The sequence below is a fragment of the Rhinolophus hipposideros genome (assembly GCF_964194185.1).
Source record: "Rhinolophus hipposideros genome assembly, chromosome: 15".
Taxonomy (NCBI): Eukaryota; Metazoa; Chordata; class Mammalia; order Chiroptera; family Rhinolophidae; genus Rhinolophus; species Rhinolophus hipposideros.
In genome coordinates, this window is record NC_138061.1 from 21539514 (window position 1) to 21557274 (window position 17761).

Genomic DNA, 17761 nt, shown 5'->3' on the forward strand with positions numbered 1-17761 from the left:
GGGTACCACATTTCATAAGGGGGACACTGGAGGCTGTGGTGGGCTTAGGGGTTTAACTGCTCTAAGACCCATCAGATGTCACTAAGATGCCTCATGAAGTGTCTGGTATCCTGGGAGGGAGGGAGAAATACCTGCCACCCAAGCTTGTGAAGCTTCCCGAGTCAGTGGCCCACATGTGTGTCCTGTCCCAGAGTGGACACTTGTGCTGAGAAGGTCAGGCCAGATTTGGGGGTGGAGCAAAGATCGACCTTCCCCAGGTGATGCCCACCCACTGTGAGGGTGAGCACCCCCTGATCCAGGGGAGCAGGTGGAGGAGGAGAGATGGGAGGAAGGGGCCGGAGGAAGGGGCCTTTAAAGGACAGGTTTGCTCTTTCGGGAAAACTTTCTCACCCACGTCCACTAGACACTAGATCCCCTCTCCTTTGCTGCTTTGTTGATCTGTTAATTCTTTCACTCTCGTTCATCTGTTCATGCTCATCCATTCACTCAATCAGTCATTCATTCACTTGTATCTGATAGGCAGAAACCTGCCTGTACACCACGCACTATGGCATATTGCACCCTCCGTCATTATTACTTGCTTAATTCTCAGTCAGCCCCTCACATGACTGTTCTCCAGACCAGCACAGCTCCTGCCATGGAGGAGATGTCAGTAATGCCCTCCCACACACACAGTGAAATCCTAAGTCCTCACCATGGCTCTCAAAGTGAGATCTGAGCCCAGAGAACTCTGGATTCATTGCCTTCCTTCTCCCTTCACTATCCGAGCTCCAAAACCCCAGGTGGAAATGCCAATTCAGCCACTTAATAGCTGTGTGACTTTGGACAAGTCCTTCAACCTTTCTGAGCCACCCTCTCCCCCTGGGCAAAGTGGGGGTAATAAAAGTACTTTCTTCAAAGTCATGAAGATTAAGGAGAGAACCCCATGAAGAGTTCTCAGCATGTGCCGGGCCTGGAGTCAGCGCTTGCCCACTATAACCACTTGTCTCACTCCTCTGCTTCTCTCAATTCCATCACCCCCACTGAATAAATCTTAGGACCCCTGGAGGAGCAGCTGTGCAGCCCCAGCCCTTTGGTTTTCTGATGAGAATGCAGGGGCCCCAGGGGAGGAGGGACTGGCTTCAAGGTCACACAGCCAGGCCATGGCCCAGGCAGGACTTGAGCCCAGGACTCTGGCCGGCCAAGGCCCCAGCTCCTTCTACTGATCCCACCTTCTAAGCCCAACCCCAAGTGACAGGAAGAAGAACCTCTATTTACATGCTCGGCAGCTTTCTTCTCTGCTCTCGGGAATGAGATAAGTCCTGAGGTCTGTTTCATGCCCCGTGTGTAATCTTCCTTATGATGCTTATCATATTTCTGGAGCAGCATCTGCATGGCTTTGAAGACTGGCAGGAGCCTGGCCTCGCCATAAACGGGCTGAATTACATTTACAAGCGGCCTTTAATGCCCTGTGGTCTCGGCTTCCTTAATGGGGATTTTCCTCCTTCTTTTTTGTCTCTCTCCCTTTTAATATGGTCACTGGTTTGGCTTTCAGAATGCGGTTTGGATTCCTAACAGAGAAGTCAAGGATGTAGAATCCCTTCCAGATCTTCCCTCCCTCTCCCCCCTCTCCCCTGGTGCCTGTGCCAAAGCCCCAAGAAAAGAAAACGTTGCTCCTGTCAGGATTTCAGCGGGAAAGAGAGAAGCCCTGTTGGGATTCCAAAAAATCAACTGGGAAATGGCTTGTACAGAAATTCTCCTCTGACTTTGCACCAGAGCAAGAGACCCACAAGCCTTGTGGAGGGGATGGAAAGGGTCCAGCCCAGAGGCATGGCCACCTCACTTGCAGAGGGGGACTCAAGGGACAAGGTGAGGGTCCCGTGCCAGCTTGGGTGAAAAGCCCTCCCACCTATTTCTTCACCTCACCCCCATCCCTTCCTTCTCCGAACCTCTGAACCTTCTAGAGTCCTTAATTGTTCTTTAACTTTTGTTTTTTGCTAGTTCCGTCTGTGCAAATGGATCAGGTCCTATCTGATCTATTTCTCTCTATCTCTACCTATATATCTCGACATACCAAACTCAGTCAGAGGTTGGGTCAGCCTTGAGATGGGCCTGGGAGGGGGACCTAGTTTGTCTCCCCATCTCCCTCCTTTTTGTCGTCCCACACGACGCAAAAGGGCAGGAGTACAATTTTTGGAGAATGGATAAGTCGCACTTTTATTTCTTTTCAAAAAGAACGCATGGCAGCGCTAGCTCTGTGGGCCCTGGTCCCTCCAATGGTCTCTTCTTTGGTTTCCTCTACTTCTTAGACGAGTCCTTCAGGTTCCTGCGAGATACTACTTGACTGCTGGTGCCACTGAGCCTGAGGGCCTCCAGCTCCTGACGTGTGACTGGCTTAGGTCGAAGGCTCAGAAACCCAGCATCAGGATTGTCTGTCATTTTGTCAGTGCTGAGAGTAGGTATCCTCATGCCATGTGTTTGTGTTTACACACCGTCCCCATGGCTGCACACATGTGCTACTGCCACATGCAGGCAATAAAGCGACAGGCAACCAAAAAAGGGCAGGAGGCAAAGAGGCCAGGAATACCAAATCTGTGACATCTTCACCCAAGGAAAAGCGGCCATCTGCAGTGTTTTGATAAATCACGTTTTATCTCCTTTCGAAAGGAGCTCGTGGTGGAGCCGATTCATCTTGATGTCATTGTCCAGTCTGCACTGTGTCATCCCTCTGACGGGGAGGTGGTCCCTCTGCCTGGCTGCAGAGAGAAAGGGAGGAAGGAGAGCTTGAGGCAGAGTCTGGGAGAGGAAAGTGAATGGACCACCAAGTATCTGTTGGGCGCCTGCTGTATGCAAAGCCTTGTGCTGAGTGGAGCTTGTGGCGCCAAGAGGAAGGAGCTACAGACCATGATCTTCAGTTCACACCATATGTGGAGAGATGAGAGACATGAATGGGGAACAAGTCACACAGGACATGATGAGTTAGGTGTTCCCCTGGAACAGGGCTGGTGACCAGTACCTGTGGTGACAAGGAAGTCAGGGATGGCTATAGCTGCTGTCAGTGCCCCCCCAGGTGCCCTTACTATTCACCTCTACCTGCCACAGGGAACAACTGGGGGCTTTGTTCTAGCCACACAGGGGCACACTCAGCCAGAGGTGCCAGAGAGTTAATGCTCTCAGAAGCTGAACAACAAGTGGGATTGGTGGGTAAATACCCACGAGCCTCCTTGCCCTTGGTTGGAATACCTCTGTGGTGTGGTCTGCATTATCCCCCCGAGTTCCCCAACAGAACTGCACTCTGGAGGCCCACCGTGATTAACTGGCTCTATAATACTTCTTCCCTTTCCTGACTTCCTTCTGTATACCACCGCTGGGATGTCCCAGAATCACCTCCCAAGTAAACGACTCGTGGTGGACTCCTTGTCTCTGCGTCTGCTTCTGGGGCAACAACTTAAACCAAGGCAATGTCTTTCTTAGTACTTCGTTTGGACCTCAACAGAGGAAGCTTAAGTGCATTAAAACATGCAGTCTACAAATATGTCCATATGCAATGGCAATAATCTCAATTAGGACTTCTTTAATGCAAGATGAAAAATCCATCTATAACTAGTGTAAGTAAAAAATAATTCTGTTGTTTTATACAAGGAAAGTACCAGGTAGCTGTATCTAGGTGCTCAAATGATGTCAAAGGAATCTGCCCTTCACCATCTCTTGGCTCTGCTTTACAATCATTCAAGAAATATGTATTGAACACCTACCTCGTGCCAGGCACAGATCCTTTCTCTCCGTCGGTTTCCTTGTCAGGCAGGAATAAAGATGGTCACTAGAAGCTCAACGCTTTCATCCTGCCAGGTGCTATGGGAGAAAGAGGGCGCCAGCAGAAGTCTCAGCGCTGATTCTCATTGTTCTAGATCTGGTTTCCTGCCCATCTGTGTGCCAGTTACTGGAACTCTGGTGTTCTAGGTGGGGTCACATGCCTACCCTTGTGGCCGGGGGTGTGGTTAGCTTCATCTGAACCACGAGGATGAGGAATGGAAGAGGAAGGCTCTCCAGGGGAAAGTCAGGTGCACTCGGACAATAGAGGCCTATTATAGCTGTGAGGTGAGCAGTTTACAATGTACCGGGCTCTGTGGGCCTTCAGATGAGTCAGACAGGCCCCTGGTAGAAGGGGACTCCCAAATAGCGGTAATACACAGCAGAATGTGGCAAAAGCCTTAGGAGTGAACAAAGTGTGTGGACGTTCTGGAATGGTGGAGATGACTCCCAGTTGACCAATCAAGGAAGGCCTCTGAAAAGGGCTTTGGCCCTAGACGTTGACGGCCCCTGGGCACAGAAATGTCAGCTGTGTTAGGCTTTGAATATCAGCCCAAGGAGTTCAGATTCTAAATTTAACCAACTGTAAAAGGACTAAGCATTGATTGTTTTGTTGTAATTGAATTCGGCTAGCTCCGAGGAGACTGCTGAGAAGGTTTGAGGGGCTGGTATTTCCTGTAAGTCTTGCCCATACCTGTAGAGGGGTATACCAGCCAAGCAGTGCAGTGGCCCAGACGGCTGGAGGCTGCGTGTAGAGAGAGGATGGTGAACAATCAGGCTGGAACAGCCAGGCTTCCTGGACATTGGCCTGTGCCTGCCCTGGAAATAGCCACCCACCTGAACTAAGAATAGGAATTGCTGCCTCGTTGGCAGGAATGAATGCCGATTTCTCAAGGAGGGATGGGCCTGAAAACAAAACACAGTGTGTGGGTTGGGCCATCATTTGTATTTATTTGTGAGGTCACTTGGGAACCATCTCACGTATGGGCATTGATCTTGCCATTAGACCCACACAAGGTGACCTGCACAAGATGGCAGCTTCTGGGGCTCCAAAGCTGCCAGAGAGGTCCTGGGCCCTGAGCTTTAGGCACCTCCTGCCCCCTGAAAGAGGTGACTGCTCCTTTCTTGTTTCCTTGACAATGGGCAGAGGTGGTAGCACTTGGTGGCCAGCTGAGATGCTGAGAAGCCAAGGGCGGGGACCGAAAGGATTGGGATCACAGATCCCTATGGCACCTTTAGCTGGAATCACCCAGCTCACAAGCATCTCTCTTCCAGGCAAAATCCTCTTCCGGAGAAGCCACATCCGGGATGTAGCCGTGAGGAGGCTGAAGCCCATCGACGAGTACTGCCGGGTAAGGCTGTGTCTAGGGGTGTGGGGGGGCTGCTCCATCTACTGGAGTCTGTCCATCTGTGAAGGAAGGCTGTCTATACGAAACCCTCTGCTGCGATTTAGAAGATGCATCCTGAGGACTGGTGTTGCCTGGCCAGAGGGGATGGGGATAGGTGTCCCTCTGAGTGGGGCCACCCCCTGACTAGCCACCCTCTGGGGCATGAGAGCCTTGGGCTCACAGCTGAGTCTCTACTCCTTTCGGGACATTTCCATGTTTACAAAACGCTATTTTAAATCACTTCCATTGGCTTGGAAGCTCAGTTAAGGGGCTTCCTACTGAAGGGATTCTATATGTGGCATTTTGCTGGACACAGGAGAACTGTTGATTTGAATTCTTTTGGGGATGTTGTTGGAATTGGTTCTAAGTTCAAGAGCACTCAAAATGCATACTTGTTTATTCACAGAAGTCTTGATAGTTACAGATGTTCATGTACACATCTTTATAAATGCCAGTGCTCACACACATACGTGCACAAAGCACGTGCACCCACAGGCCTTAAAACAGCCAAGGCCGAAGAGCAGATGGGACCATGACAGCGCTGTCATGAAACAGAACCCATTTGTCTTTCTACTTGGATTAGAGCCTAGGACCCTGCAGTGAGAATGAGAGGCCTTGGCACATGGGCTTTGGATGGTTTGAATCCCTCACCAGTTTCATGAACCTGGGCAAGTTACTTCACTTCCCAGAGCCTCAGTTTCCACATCTGTACCTTAGGGGGAGACTAGTACCTCCACAGAAAGTAGTCATGAGGATGAAATGAACTGACGGACATAAGGCAACAGCATGTAGTGTCTGGTACAGAGGAAGCATTCAGTAGATGCTACCTTTTTGTTATTATTATTACAAGTCAGAAATAATTCAATGTTACCACTGGGGACCACTGGCTTTAATGGAGATGGAATTTCTTAGTTAAATGAAACCTACTGTGGAGGCTGACTCAAGAATCTTGAGGATTGGCAAGTGGGATAATGTTTTGTTGTGAGTGTTGGTATTAGAGTAGAAGAGCTGGAGTTGGATCCCAGTGCCCCACCTACCAGCTCTGTGACTTTGGGAAAGTTGCTTTACCTCTCTGAACCTGTTTCCTCATATGTAAAAATAACTATTTCACAGAGTTCATGAAAGGGGTTGAGCAAGGGAATGTAGATCACAGTGTTTGTCACTTCTGAAGTGCCCCGTCCCTACACAGAGTTGTTATAAGGTCCCTTTCTGGGCTCATATTTTATAATTCGGAGTCACTATGCTTGACAATAAAGATGTTTGAATAAGAATCAAGTTGCTAAATTTATTAACTGGTGTTCCCAAGCCTGTAGGAAGACAAATACTCCCATCTACTCCCCAGTAACCTAAGTCTGAATTTTGTGACTGTGCAGATGATACTGGTCACATTTTCTGCAGTAACCTAAAAGGATGCCCTGATGATGAATTCCCTTAAACCAGAAGCTCCCTTTCTTCATATCAATACAGGCAGACCTCAGAGATACTGCGGGTTCAGCTCCAGACCACCACAATAAAGCGAGCTGTAATCTTTTTGCTGGTGAAGGATCTTGCCTTCAATTTGTAAAAAATGCAGCATCTGTGAAGAAGCACAATAAAACGAGGTGTGCCTGTATTCATTTTTCTTTTTAAAGGGCATTTGCCATTTCCAGTTAAATTGATGGCTGCAGCCTGCATTTTTATTTCTCTTTATTCCCTTCCCAAGAAGTTAAATAAATGGGCAAAGCTAATGGAGGAGGGGGCAAAGGGTGGGAGGAGGTGTCTTCCAGTTGGGATTAATAGCTCACATCATTCTTTGCCTCCTTGAGCTGGTAGAGCCCAGGCTTCTGCAGTGGGTCTCTGTGAAAATGCCGCCTCCTGGATCATCTAGAGGAGGAAACCAATAATATCTTATCTCCTGGGATCAGGCTTTGAATAGGACTATCGGGATGAGATGCAGGAGGGCTCTGGGGCCCCAGTGGTGCTGCTGGTGGCTGGGGGAGCCATTTAAGTGGGGTCTGCAAGAGAAGTGGCCTCCTAACCTAATTAGCGCAGCTGAGAGCGGCTCAGAGCCAGGCAACAGGCCACGGGGAGTAATGTCATGGGTTCACCAAGCAGCCAGAGTTCTCACAGGCCGTAATTTACTCTGAGAATGGTGGTGGTGGTGGCGGGGGGGGGCAGTGCAGAAGCGACCTTTAATTCTCTTGAACTAGAAAGCTGGGATCTGTGGTCTGATTGTCTGAGACCTTAGAATGACCTTGGAATGGTCATTAGGGGTAAGGCAGCAGCAGTCCATGTCACTGCCACCCAGTGTTACACTTCACAGACCTGCCATTCAATAGTCCAATCTGTGGCCACTCAGGGTCCAAAGTTTCCCTTAACGTCACTGTTCCCCACAGCAAATTCCGCGGTCAATGCCATGTGCAGTCCACTCCGTGGCCAGCCCTTCACTTGTCTAGGCTTATCCTTGGACATACTGCTTAGAATTTCTGGGGGTTTTATTCCCAACACCCTGCATATGCAGCTTTGCCTGTCTGCCCAACATCTTCCTTGGATTGCCTAGACGACATGGGCTCTGAGTCCGGGATTTGCTGGGGATTCAAACGCACCCAAAGTTGTGAAACTGGCTCTGTGCACAGAGCAGCCAGCTTCTCTGCCAGGACTCAGACGTGGAAAGTCTGATCGTGCAGTGGACCTCCCCAGACTTCGAGCTCCCTGCCCTCGCCAGCCAGCCAGTCCCTCCGCCTAATGGGGGTTTCATAGCCCCCATCTCAGTGTTAATTTTAAACATATATGGAGCAGATTGGATGAGCGTCACGGAAAATTTACCAAGCGCCAGCCAGTGATTGTTTTATGTGGCACTTGAGGGCCGGGTGTCTATCAAGAGGGGTTCCAAAGGCATTTCTTTAACTCCATAAATTAATTTAATGGGCAACATGGTTATGCGGTTAATATTTAATGGTTCCGTGGCCACAACAAGTTGAAAACTTTCATCTCACTAACAAGCGTGAGCTATACTTTAGGGGCTCAGACTAACAATTTTGTAAGTGACTCCATTTACCCTGTTCCTGCCTGTGAAATACATGTTGGCAGTATTTGTCTAGGGGATAATATAAATATCCTAGGGGTGGGGGGCTGGGGGGGTGAGAGTGTTTGAGAACGATCAACTCCCCCTTTGCCATGTTGATGATGTTTATACAAGTCTCTGATTCTTGGTGGGTGTGACTAGAATTTTTTTGCTGCCCCCAAAGCTGAGCTTGTTTCTATTATTCTGCTGCAGCGATAGACGTGCTTTCAGGATCAATGGCTTTCTTTGTGGGAGGGATGAGGGGTTGGCTGTAGTTAGACTAGAGAAGGGACTCCAAGCCCAACAAGGCAGTTGGCCTGGAAGGGGTAAGGTTCTCCCGCCTGATCCTCTGGCTCTCATGGGCTCATTCATTTCTGTCCCCACTTCTCAGATTCGAGTGCTGAGCTTATTACTTGTGGTGGTTCTTAGTCCCAGGTACTTTCCCTCCCACTGTGAGTATTTTCCCCCATGGCCCATCATTGATTCTCATTAATAAAGAGAAAGGTTCATGTTGCAACCGAAACGGACTCCTTCAAGAAGCACCAAGGCTCCCTGCATGCTCCGTCCTAGACTGCAGAGTCACTTTGTGCTTGTGGTCCTCATTCTGAGGGCGGGCCTGGCCAGGACTGATGGGGGAGACTGAGGCAGAGAGCCAAGACTGACCAGCCCATGCCTCCCCAGTGGTCTGCTCCTGTGGGAGAATCCAGTTGGCAGACTCTCTCCATCTGCTCTAGTCCAGACAGACCCAGGCAAAGGAGTTTCCAGCCTGGGATAAAGCTGGTTGTGTCCCTGCCTCCTTAAAGGCTCTCAGAGGAGCCCCATTGCCCATAAGAACCTCAGAGTGGCCCAGCCAGACCCTCTGAGGGGTGCTCCCAAGTGCTGCTCAGGTCTCAGCTATCACCGCTCTCCTCCACGCTCTGCAGTCTAGTCTGCCGGAGGAGCAGCCATTCCCAGCTAGCCAGACTCCCTTAGGCTTCTGCCCCTGGGCCTGTGCCAGCCCCTCGCCTGGGGACGTATACAGCTCCCATGGTGCCCCTCCCAGAATTCTCCCGGACTTCCTGGAAAAAGCTGACTATCCCTGCTCTTCCACTCCGCAGAAAGCCCTGTGTGTGCCAACATGCTACACATGTATCCTCCGGACGAGGGTAATTTCTGTGTGTCCATCTTCTCCAGACCAGGAGCTCCTGGAAGGCCACCTCTGTTATCTTTCCATCTTCACTAACAGGCAGGAAGCCTGGTCCCACGTGGGTGTCCAGTCAGTATCTGATGATAAGATCCAAAGATCACACACAAACAGAGGAAACCTCTGAGGGGGTGACGTGTCGTCAAGGCCCCGATGTTCTAGGATCCCTTGTGAAATGGCTTAGACGGCAACTGTGATATAGACACTATTTCCATTTCAAAAGGATTTGCTTCCTACATCCTTCAAAAAGAGAACTCTTGTGTTGGAAATACTCTGAGTTACAGAAGTTCGGTGAGCCCCCAGCTTCCTAGAAGGTGATCAAGGAGGAACGGTCTGCAGGATAGAGGTAGCCCCAGAGGTGAGGATGGGGGCCAAGAGTGGGGCGCTGAACAGGCAGGGCTCCAGCCTCGCACCACACCCCCACCCCACCTAGAGTCACTGGGCTTTTACCGATGAGATTTCTATTGATTAGAAACCAAAATGATGCCGCTAAAAAGAGGAAAATGTTTGACCCTGAGTAAAGAGCAGGGGCACCTATGGTTGTTTTGTCAAATGCAGAACTTTGCTTTTTGTCTTGGGATAGGTATTACCCGGAGCAGTGGGCTTTGTGGAGGGGGGTCATTTCAAAGCAGAAGGTCTGGGCACCGCCTGCCTGGGGCCCCCGTCCCATGCCACTTGCACTTGCAAAGACCAGGCTTGGGTTTCTGTAGCTGGGTGGAAGTCTCAGAGACACAATGCAGCCGCCCTCTCTCCCTCATCTAAATCTTTGCCATCTGGAATGATGGCATGGCGCCAAGTGGTGGCCCATGTCACTGGCTCCCAGAAAATGGTCTTAGGGACCAGGAGCTGGAGATTTCAGGGCAAGTTAGAACTGGGGAAGGGGGGCACTGGAAGTACTGGCTGATTTAGCGCTTTTCCCAGTCCTAGATACTCACTGTCCTCTGGCCCTATTTCTCCGTCGCCCTGTTTCTCCAGATCTACTGTCAGCCAGCTCACTGAGCGCCTGGCTCACAGAACTGCAAGGTTGGAAGGGGACTGACACATCTGTCAAGGGCTTGCATGTTCTAAGCAGCCCCACAGGGCAGTGGCCCCTCCCTAGATGCTGAGGTCATGCTCATTCCAGCCCTTCTCCCACCTTGGGGCCTGCAGGACCCTCCAACCTCACCTGAGTCAATGAGATTGATTGGTAGATCTGACACTGACTTCACTAATCATGGTGCTATTTACAGTCCTGGAGCTATCGATTGTTAGAGGTGGAAAAAACTTCAGAGTGTCTCTAGCCTGATTTGTCCCATCTGTGTTCCATGGGCTGTCAATTAAGAATTGTTCGGAAAAGCAGCTTGTGGGTAATGTTAGGGGCAGTATAGTTAGCAGATCAGACTGAACGTAGGCTCTGGACTAATTACCTGATTCAAAATATTGCTACTTAATAGCTGTGTGGTCTTAGAAATTACTTAACCTCTCTGTGCTTTCATTTCTTCTCATTGTAAAATTGGAACCATAGTCATACCCATCTCTTGGAGTTAATGTGATGATTAAATGAGTCAGTCCCCCGGGATGCCATCATTATTAATAAATGCTGGCCTAAACAAAGCTCTACAGGTTTCTTTCCTGCAGGACTTCTCAGAGCCTTTGCTATGCCAATGAACATGGTGATCTCAAAATCAAGATGGGAATCTGCAAGGCACCTTTTCACATGTGCCCACAGAACTTATTTTACCTCATCAAACAGGTGTTCCCGGAGCTATAGTTTAAGACTCGAGAGCTAGTCGACTTCATCTTAGAAGAAACAACCATAGAATTGGAACAAGAATTGAGGTCTCCTGACTCCCCTTCTAGTGTTCTTTCTTGTAGGCATCGTTGCTTTCACCTACAGACTAATGACAATGAAGACAGTGTGACAGCTAATACTTATATTTACTTGGTGCCAGGCACTGTGCTAGGCGCCTCATAGTGCTGACCACACTTAACCTCCTAACAGGTAGGTTACATATCATACCCATTTTACTGAGCTCAGAGAGGGCAAATAACACCTTCAGTGTCACACAGCCTGTGAATGGCAGAGCCAGGACTCAAACTCACACCTGCCTGGCCCCAAGGACCTGACTTAACCTCCTCGTGGCATACATGTGGAATTTCCAATGGCAGAATTTTAGGCCTGAGCCAGAGGTGGTGCCCAAGAAGTACCCATGGATCGGCCCCCACCTGCTCCTCTGAGAATGGCTGGGTGTGGGGGTTCCCCGGCTCTGGCAGTTGTCCCCAGTCCAGGCCTTCGGGACTGACTGCTCAGCACTCGGCTCTCCTGCCAAATGATTTTGGCCAGAGCTGGGCTTGGCAGTGGCTCTGATGGAACAGCTCTGAGCTGAGAGCCTCTTGTCAGCCTGAATTCAGGACGAGTCCTCAATGCAGCTCCCCTCAGGCTCCCTGTTAAATAAAGATGCCGTGGTGGTTTGACTAGAAAGCCCCTTTGTCTGAAGCCCTCAGAGCCCACGCGTCCTCTGCCCCCAGAATGCCGGTCTTTGAAGAGCCCCTGTGTTCACCACTGGTGCTGGGTGAGCTGTAGCCCCACCAGGGTCTGTGCCTGGGTGGGTGACAGTGCACTGAGCTAAGAGGGTACTAGCGCTCTGGGCCGGCTGGAAACCTGCCTTGCATCCCCTCCCTGTTCCTTTCAGGGAGGTCACCCTGCCAGCGACACTGTCCACAGCCTGGGTCCCTGGTAATGGGTTCCTCTGCCTCCTGCCAGGAGCACTTGCTCTGCATGTGCCTGGTTGCCACTTCTCTCTTTGTCTCTCTCTCTGTCTCTATCTCTCTGTATAGCTGTCTCTCTCTATCTGTCTCCATCTCTGTCTCTCTCCATGTCTCTGTCTCGGTCTCTTTCTGTCTTTCTCTTCGTCTTTCTCTCCCTGTCTGTGTCTCTCTCCTGTCTTTCTGTCTCTGTTTCTGTCTCTTCATTTCCCTCTCACACTCTGTCTTTCTCTCTCCCCCCGTCCTTCGCTCTGCTTGTCTCTCTATCTCTCTTTCCTTCTTCCTCAGTTTTTCTTTCCTTTTCCTTCGACCCTTCTTGGGGAAGAAAACAGCACATACCATGTGTGTTAAATGAAATCTTGAATACTGTGAGGCAAGTTCCACCCATCTTACCTTCTGAGCACAGGGCTTCATTCTGCCACTTACTTTAGTTGTGGTTCATCCCCCAAAAGCCTCAGTGTCCCCATCATAAATAGAGGCAACAATGTCTAGCTCCCGGACAAAATGGAGTGACACCTCATAAGATGGGCTCTTGCAAGGTCAGGGGCTGTGTCTGGCTCAGCCCTGTAACACTAGGGCACAGCCCCCGTATCAAGCACATACTGAAAAGCCCTCATTGTTTGTGAGATGATTGGAGAGTCAGGGGCACTAGGACAGCGCCCGACACCTGGTAGTTGCTCTTAAATGTTAATGTCCCTTCTTTTCTATTTCCTGGCTATTCATGGGGCTGTGATCTATTAGAAAAGCCACGGTCTCTAGAAGGAATAGCTGGGAGTTGCATAGGTTTGCCTTATCTGCTGTGGTAGGATCTTGTCTCATCTTGCCTGAGTGTGAGTTTGGCATCAAGAAGGGCCATTGTGGTAGGACGCCTCGTGCTCAATGCCACACTTGAATGGTTACCCAACCAGCTCTTAGAAGAATTAAACTATCACCTCCTGTTGCTCAACATAATTTTGTTGATGCAACCTAAGACCATGTGTGCTTTTTTTTGCCCCACTATCATGTCCCACTACTCTTGGATAATGAGCTTCTACGTATCAAAATCCTTATTCGTTCATTCATTCATTCATTCATTCATTCATTCATTCATTCATTCAAACCAATACTTACTGAGTGACAGCTCTGTGCCAGGTACTCTTCTAGGATCTGGAGACACAGCAGTCAACAGATCAGACTTAAGTCCCTTCCCACGTGAGGCTTACCTTCTAGCGTGGTCTTTCCCAGCCTTGACGGGTCTGTGGGTGGGCCACATGGCCTCCCTGAGTCTCTGTCCCCAAATCTGTAACATGTGGCTGAGATCTGCCCTCATGATCTCATCATGAGTGTTCCCAGTGACCACACACGTGGAGGCCCCAGCACGCTTGGCACTCGATTGGGTCATTGTACCCAAAGCAGCCCTGATGGATGGGGCTGGGGGGCCTCGGGCTCATGGCAGAATCCCATCCGACTGACCACTTTATCAGCAGTTTGTCATACTCCCACAGTCCCAGGTTTTCCTTTTCCTTCTCCTGGCTCCAGCCCAGAGTTCCCTTGGCCCTGCCTCAGCCCTGCTTTGGCAGTGACCTCTCCTATCTGTTTGGACCAAAGGATCATTCCAGTGTTTTCTCTCCATACTGAATTGAGGGGCCCAGGAAGCAGGGTTCCACCTGGCCTCATCCTATATCCCCATCCCTCTATATTGGACTGAACGGGTCAGGAGTCCCAGGCTGCAAGGTGTGGAGTCTGAGCTGGTATACAGCAGGAGCTCTGACCATCGTCTAACCCTAATCCCTCACTTTCCAACAACAGACTCAGTGCTTCCTAGATCAGAAACCCATAGCAGCACACACCCCTCGCTGGACAGTGATCTCCTACAGGACGAGCACTCCTCTCTGCCTGTTCAAATCCTGCGAAGCCCTTTAACCTAGCCCATGCCCACTCCTCAAAGAAGCCTTTCTGCACCCTTCAGCTTATACTGTTCCTCCAGGCATCCTCAACAGAACCTAAATAAGACCTTGCTAGATCAGGTCCTTGGCCTCCCTCCCTTGCTCAGTGCTCTCAGGCCACTGACCCCATTCAGCTCCTGGAAATGCCATGCTTGAACTCCCCACCTACCTTGACCAGTTAAATCTTACCCATTCTTCAGAATTCAGCTTCCAAGAGTCTAAAACCCCCCTTCCTTTTAAACTTCCTAGCTTCTATCAAACTCTGTGGTTGTACCCTGCTGTCCTTGACAGAATTAACATCGACTTGTTGTTAAATGGTTAATTGTGTAGTCAGTGTGTAGGGACTGTATCTGGTGCAGCTAGAGTGTGGCTAGTGGTAGACAAGGCTGGTGGGATAAGACCTTGGATTGTCAGGCTAAGGATCTTGGACTTACTCTGGGGGCAGGAGGGAATTCTTTCAGGGTGCATGCAGAATGAGTAGTTCCTGAGGGCCCTGGGACCTAGGATTCAATGGTCATTGTGTTTCATTTGATTGGCTGGTTGTTTAGTTGGTTGACTGGCTAATGGAATGGTTGGTTGGTTGGTTGGTTGGTTGGTTGGTTGGTTGAATTGTTGCCTGGATGGTTGATAGATTGATTGGTTAACTGATTAGTTAGTTATTTTTATTGGTTGACTGGTTAATTAGTGATTATTGGCTGGTTGGTTAGTTGATGGGATGGATGGATGGACAGACAGATGGAGCGTTATTTCATTAGTTAGCTGGTTGGTTAATTCGTTGATTAGTTGTCTGGTTGGGTGGGAGGGTGGCTATTAACTATCTTCCACAGCACAGTTCTTGAGCCGCCCCCATCATTGTTGGCCCCAGTTGACCCTGCTTTTGGTTTTCCTTGTCCCCGTTTCATCAGGCTTAATATGCTTTCTTCCTGTCTTTCCACAGGCGCTTGTCCGACTGCCTCCCCACATTTCACAGTGTGATGAAGTTTTTCGGTTCTTTGAGGCCCGACCAGAGGATGTCAACCCCCCAAAAGAGTAAGTGGGAGCTCTGGCGTCTCCTGTGTGCTCGGCAGGTGTGGGCTAAAGCTGAGGCCAGCCTGCAGGTCAGGATGTAGGAACACGAGGGAGAGCTGGCAAGGCCAACCAGACTAAGCAAAGAAGGGCCAAAGCAATGGGGACCACTTCCCAGACTCCTATTGCCAAAGTTTGCTCCTCATTTCCCTTTATCTCATGGTTGGCAAGTGAGGGTATCTCTGCATCTGGGGAGCCGGTTTTCTACAAACTCTCTAGCTCACAGTTTATTGTAAGGAGCAATGAGGTAACAGAAAATATAATGGTCGTGCCATTCAGATGCCCAGGCTTAGAAGTCAATGCCCTTAATTGCTGATGTTACCAAGCTCCCGGCTGAAATGCAGGCCTGGGGGTGGGGGTGAGGAGCGGGGCGGGGGGTGGGTTGTACTGCTGAGGCTGGAAACTCACTTGCTGGATAACTCGGCTGTCCTGAGCTGCTGCAACAGATTTTATAATCATTGTAAAAAATAACAACGAATGTGCGTGGAGTGTTACCAAATGGCTTTTACCGGTGGCATATAATGATAGACGTTAGTAGCCATGTTTGTAGAGAGGGAAACTGAGGCCCAGTGAAGTTAGGTGGTTTTGTCAACGTCATACAGCTGGATGGATATGTGACAAGTGTCAGTGTAAAGCATTTGTGCTCTATGTCACCACGGCAGTGCTGTTATCTACCTTTTTCTGGAGTTGGTTATCGGTCTGGCAGGAGATGGCCTGAGGACGGGAGCCCCTCCAGCCTGAGACAGGCCCGAGGTTCAGGAAGTAGGGTCAGGTGTGACCAGACAGTTCTGAATGGCTTCTCCTCCCCTGTCCCCACTCAGGCTTCAGGACTTGCCACTGCAGAGTGTGCTTACCATAAGAGCCCAGACCTGCAGGTGACCCTGGGTTGATAGGCTGATGCTCTACCAGCCTAGTGCCTGCACTTCCTCCCCCTTAGGGCTGCTTGCACCTCCATGGGCCACCATAGGTCTTTCCGCTCCATCCTGAAACATAAACACAGGATCAAGTAACAGCACATTTTGACTCTGGGGCAACTGTGGAATGGCTTATCAAATTATCAAAGACTATGGATTTAATTGGAATTTTACAGATAACCCCTCTTCTCCCCCCGCCCCCGGCCTCTTTCAAGGGTGCTGCTGGAGGGGCCTGAGCATTCACGGGGGCTGGTGTGGGAGGACCGTGTCCCTTCCCATCTTGCAGGGAAGGCAAGGCCTATGACAGCCCAGGCTGTGTCGGGGAGGTAGGCAGCAGGCTTGAGCCCCTCGGCTTTGATCCCAGGCCACCTGCTCACTTCCTCAGGTGGAGAATGGGGCCCACCTGCCGACTGCTGGCGGTTGCTCTTCTACACCACAGCCCCCTGCACAGAGAGGATGTTCTTTATAGACTTTAGTAAGCCTGCCATGGAACAGTCAAGGTGTTCACCTCCCTGTGTGACTGACTGCCCCAGGAAGTTTGCTCGCAGGCTGTGTCCTCCTCTCCTCTAACTACTACCACTGGCCGACACGTATTGCTATATTTGAGCAATGCTGAGGTCTTCTGGGGCTCTGGCTCAGACCCCAACCCTGGCATTATTCTTCACACCCCTCTGTTCAACTCGTCAGCTCACCCTGCGGGTGCTACCTTCAGAATATATCCAGACTCTGACCACATCTCACCGTCACCCCTGCTGCTACCCTGGGCCAAGCCCCTTTGTCATTTCTCACCTGGATTCTGGCCTCCTGACTGGTGTCCCTGCTTCTGCCCTTACTCTCTGTGGTCCATTTTAACACAGTAGAAGGAATGACCATTTAAAAATATACTGCAGATCATGTCACCCCTCTGCTCAAGATTCCCCATGCCTCCCATGTCACTCAGAGTCAAGTCCTACTCAGCCTTTCTCCTCCCTTCTCTGGTAGCACCTCCTGCCGCTCTCGCACCTTCTCTGGGGCAGCCAAACTTCTCACAGCTGCCAGACATATTCCTGCCTCGGGGCCTTTGCACTGGCTCTTCCCTCCACCTGGGGCCCCTTGACCCCTTCCCATACTTCCTTTTAATCTTTCCTTGGAATAGCTGTTCAGTGAGGCTGTCCTGGCCTTCCTATTGCAAATCCCCTGTCCCTTGCTGTCCCCTTTCCGGCTTCATCTTTCTTCAGAGAATTTATCACTACCTCACTGGTGACCTGTTCACTCACTGCGGTTATTGTCAGCTCCTCCCACTAGAATACAGGTTCCAGGAGAGGAGGAACTTGTACCTCTTCTGTTCATGCTGTATCCCCAGTGCCCAGAGCACGTGCTCAGGAGACATTTGTTGAATTGAACGACTGATGTCATTCAGGCTTCATTATAATCTTCCATGGGAGGTAGACTGTGACGTGATTTTACAGAGCAGACCAAGGCTCAGAGCCTAAGTAGCTCACCGGGCAAGTGGCAGAGCCAGGATACAAACCTGGGCAGGCTGGCGGGCAGAAGAAGCTTGGATGGCGCTTCTTAGCTTCTCCTGTGTGGATTCTGGGGCAGGCGTGCGGCTGGCTTGCAGTAGGGAGCTGTGGTCACCAAATCCTGAAGGAGGGGGATAAGCACCCCGGGAGCTTGAGGGAGTTCATGCAGGACAAATCATGGGCAGTCCTGGGCGTTAACTCTGACAA

At 50.3% G+C, this 17761-nt stretch overlaps 1 protein-coding gene across 3 annotated transcripts in view; it reads left to right on the top strand.

Annotated features, from left to right (window-relative positions):
* Nucleotides 1-17761, top strand: part of SH3PXD2A (SH3 and PX domains 2A) — a gene marked incomplete at its 5' end in the record, with an annotated part of 213327 nt that overhangs the window by 101158 nt on the left and 94408 nt on the right. For all 3 annotated transcript variants that reach the window (XM_081074466.1, XM_081074468.1, XM_081074467.1), the window contains 2 exons: nt 5065-5141; nt 15011-15102. In XM_081074466.1, the coding sequence (XP_080930592.1) occupies nt 5065-5141; nt 15011-15102 (169 nt within the window). The remainder of the gene's footprint in view (nt 1-5064; nt 5142-15010; nt 15103-17761) is intronic.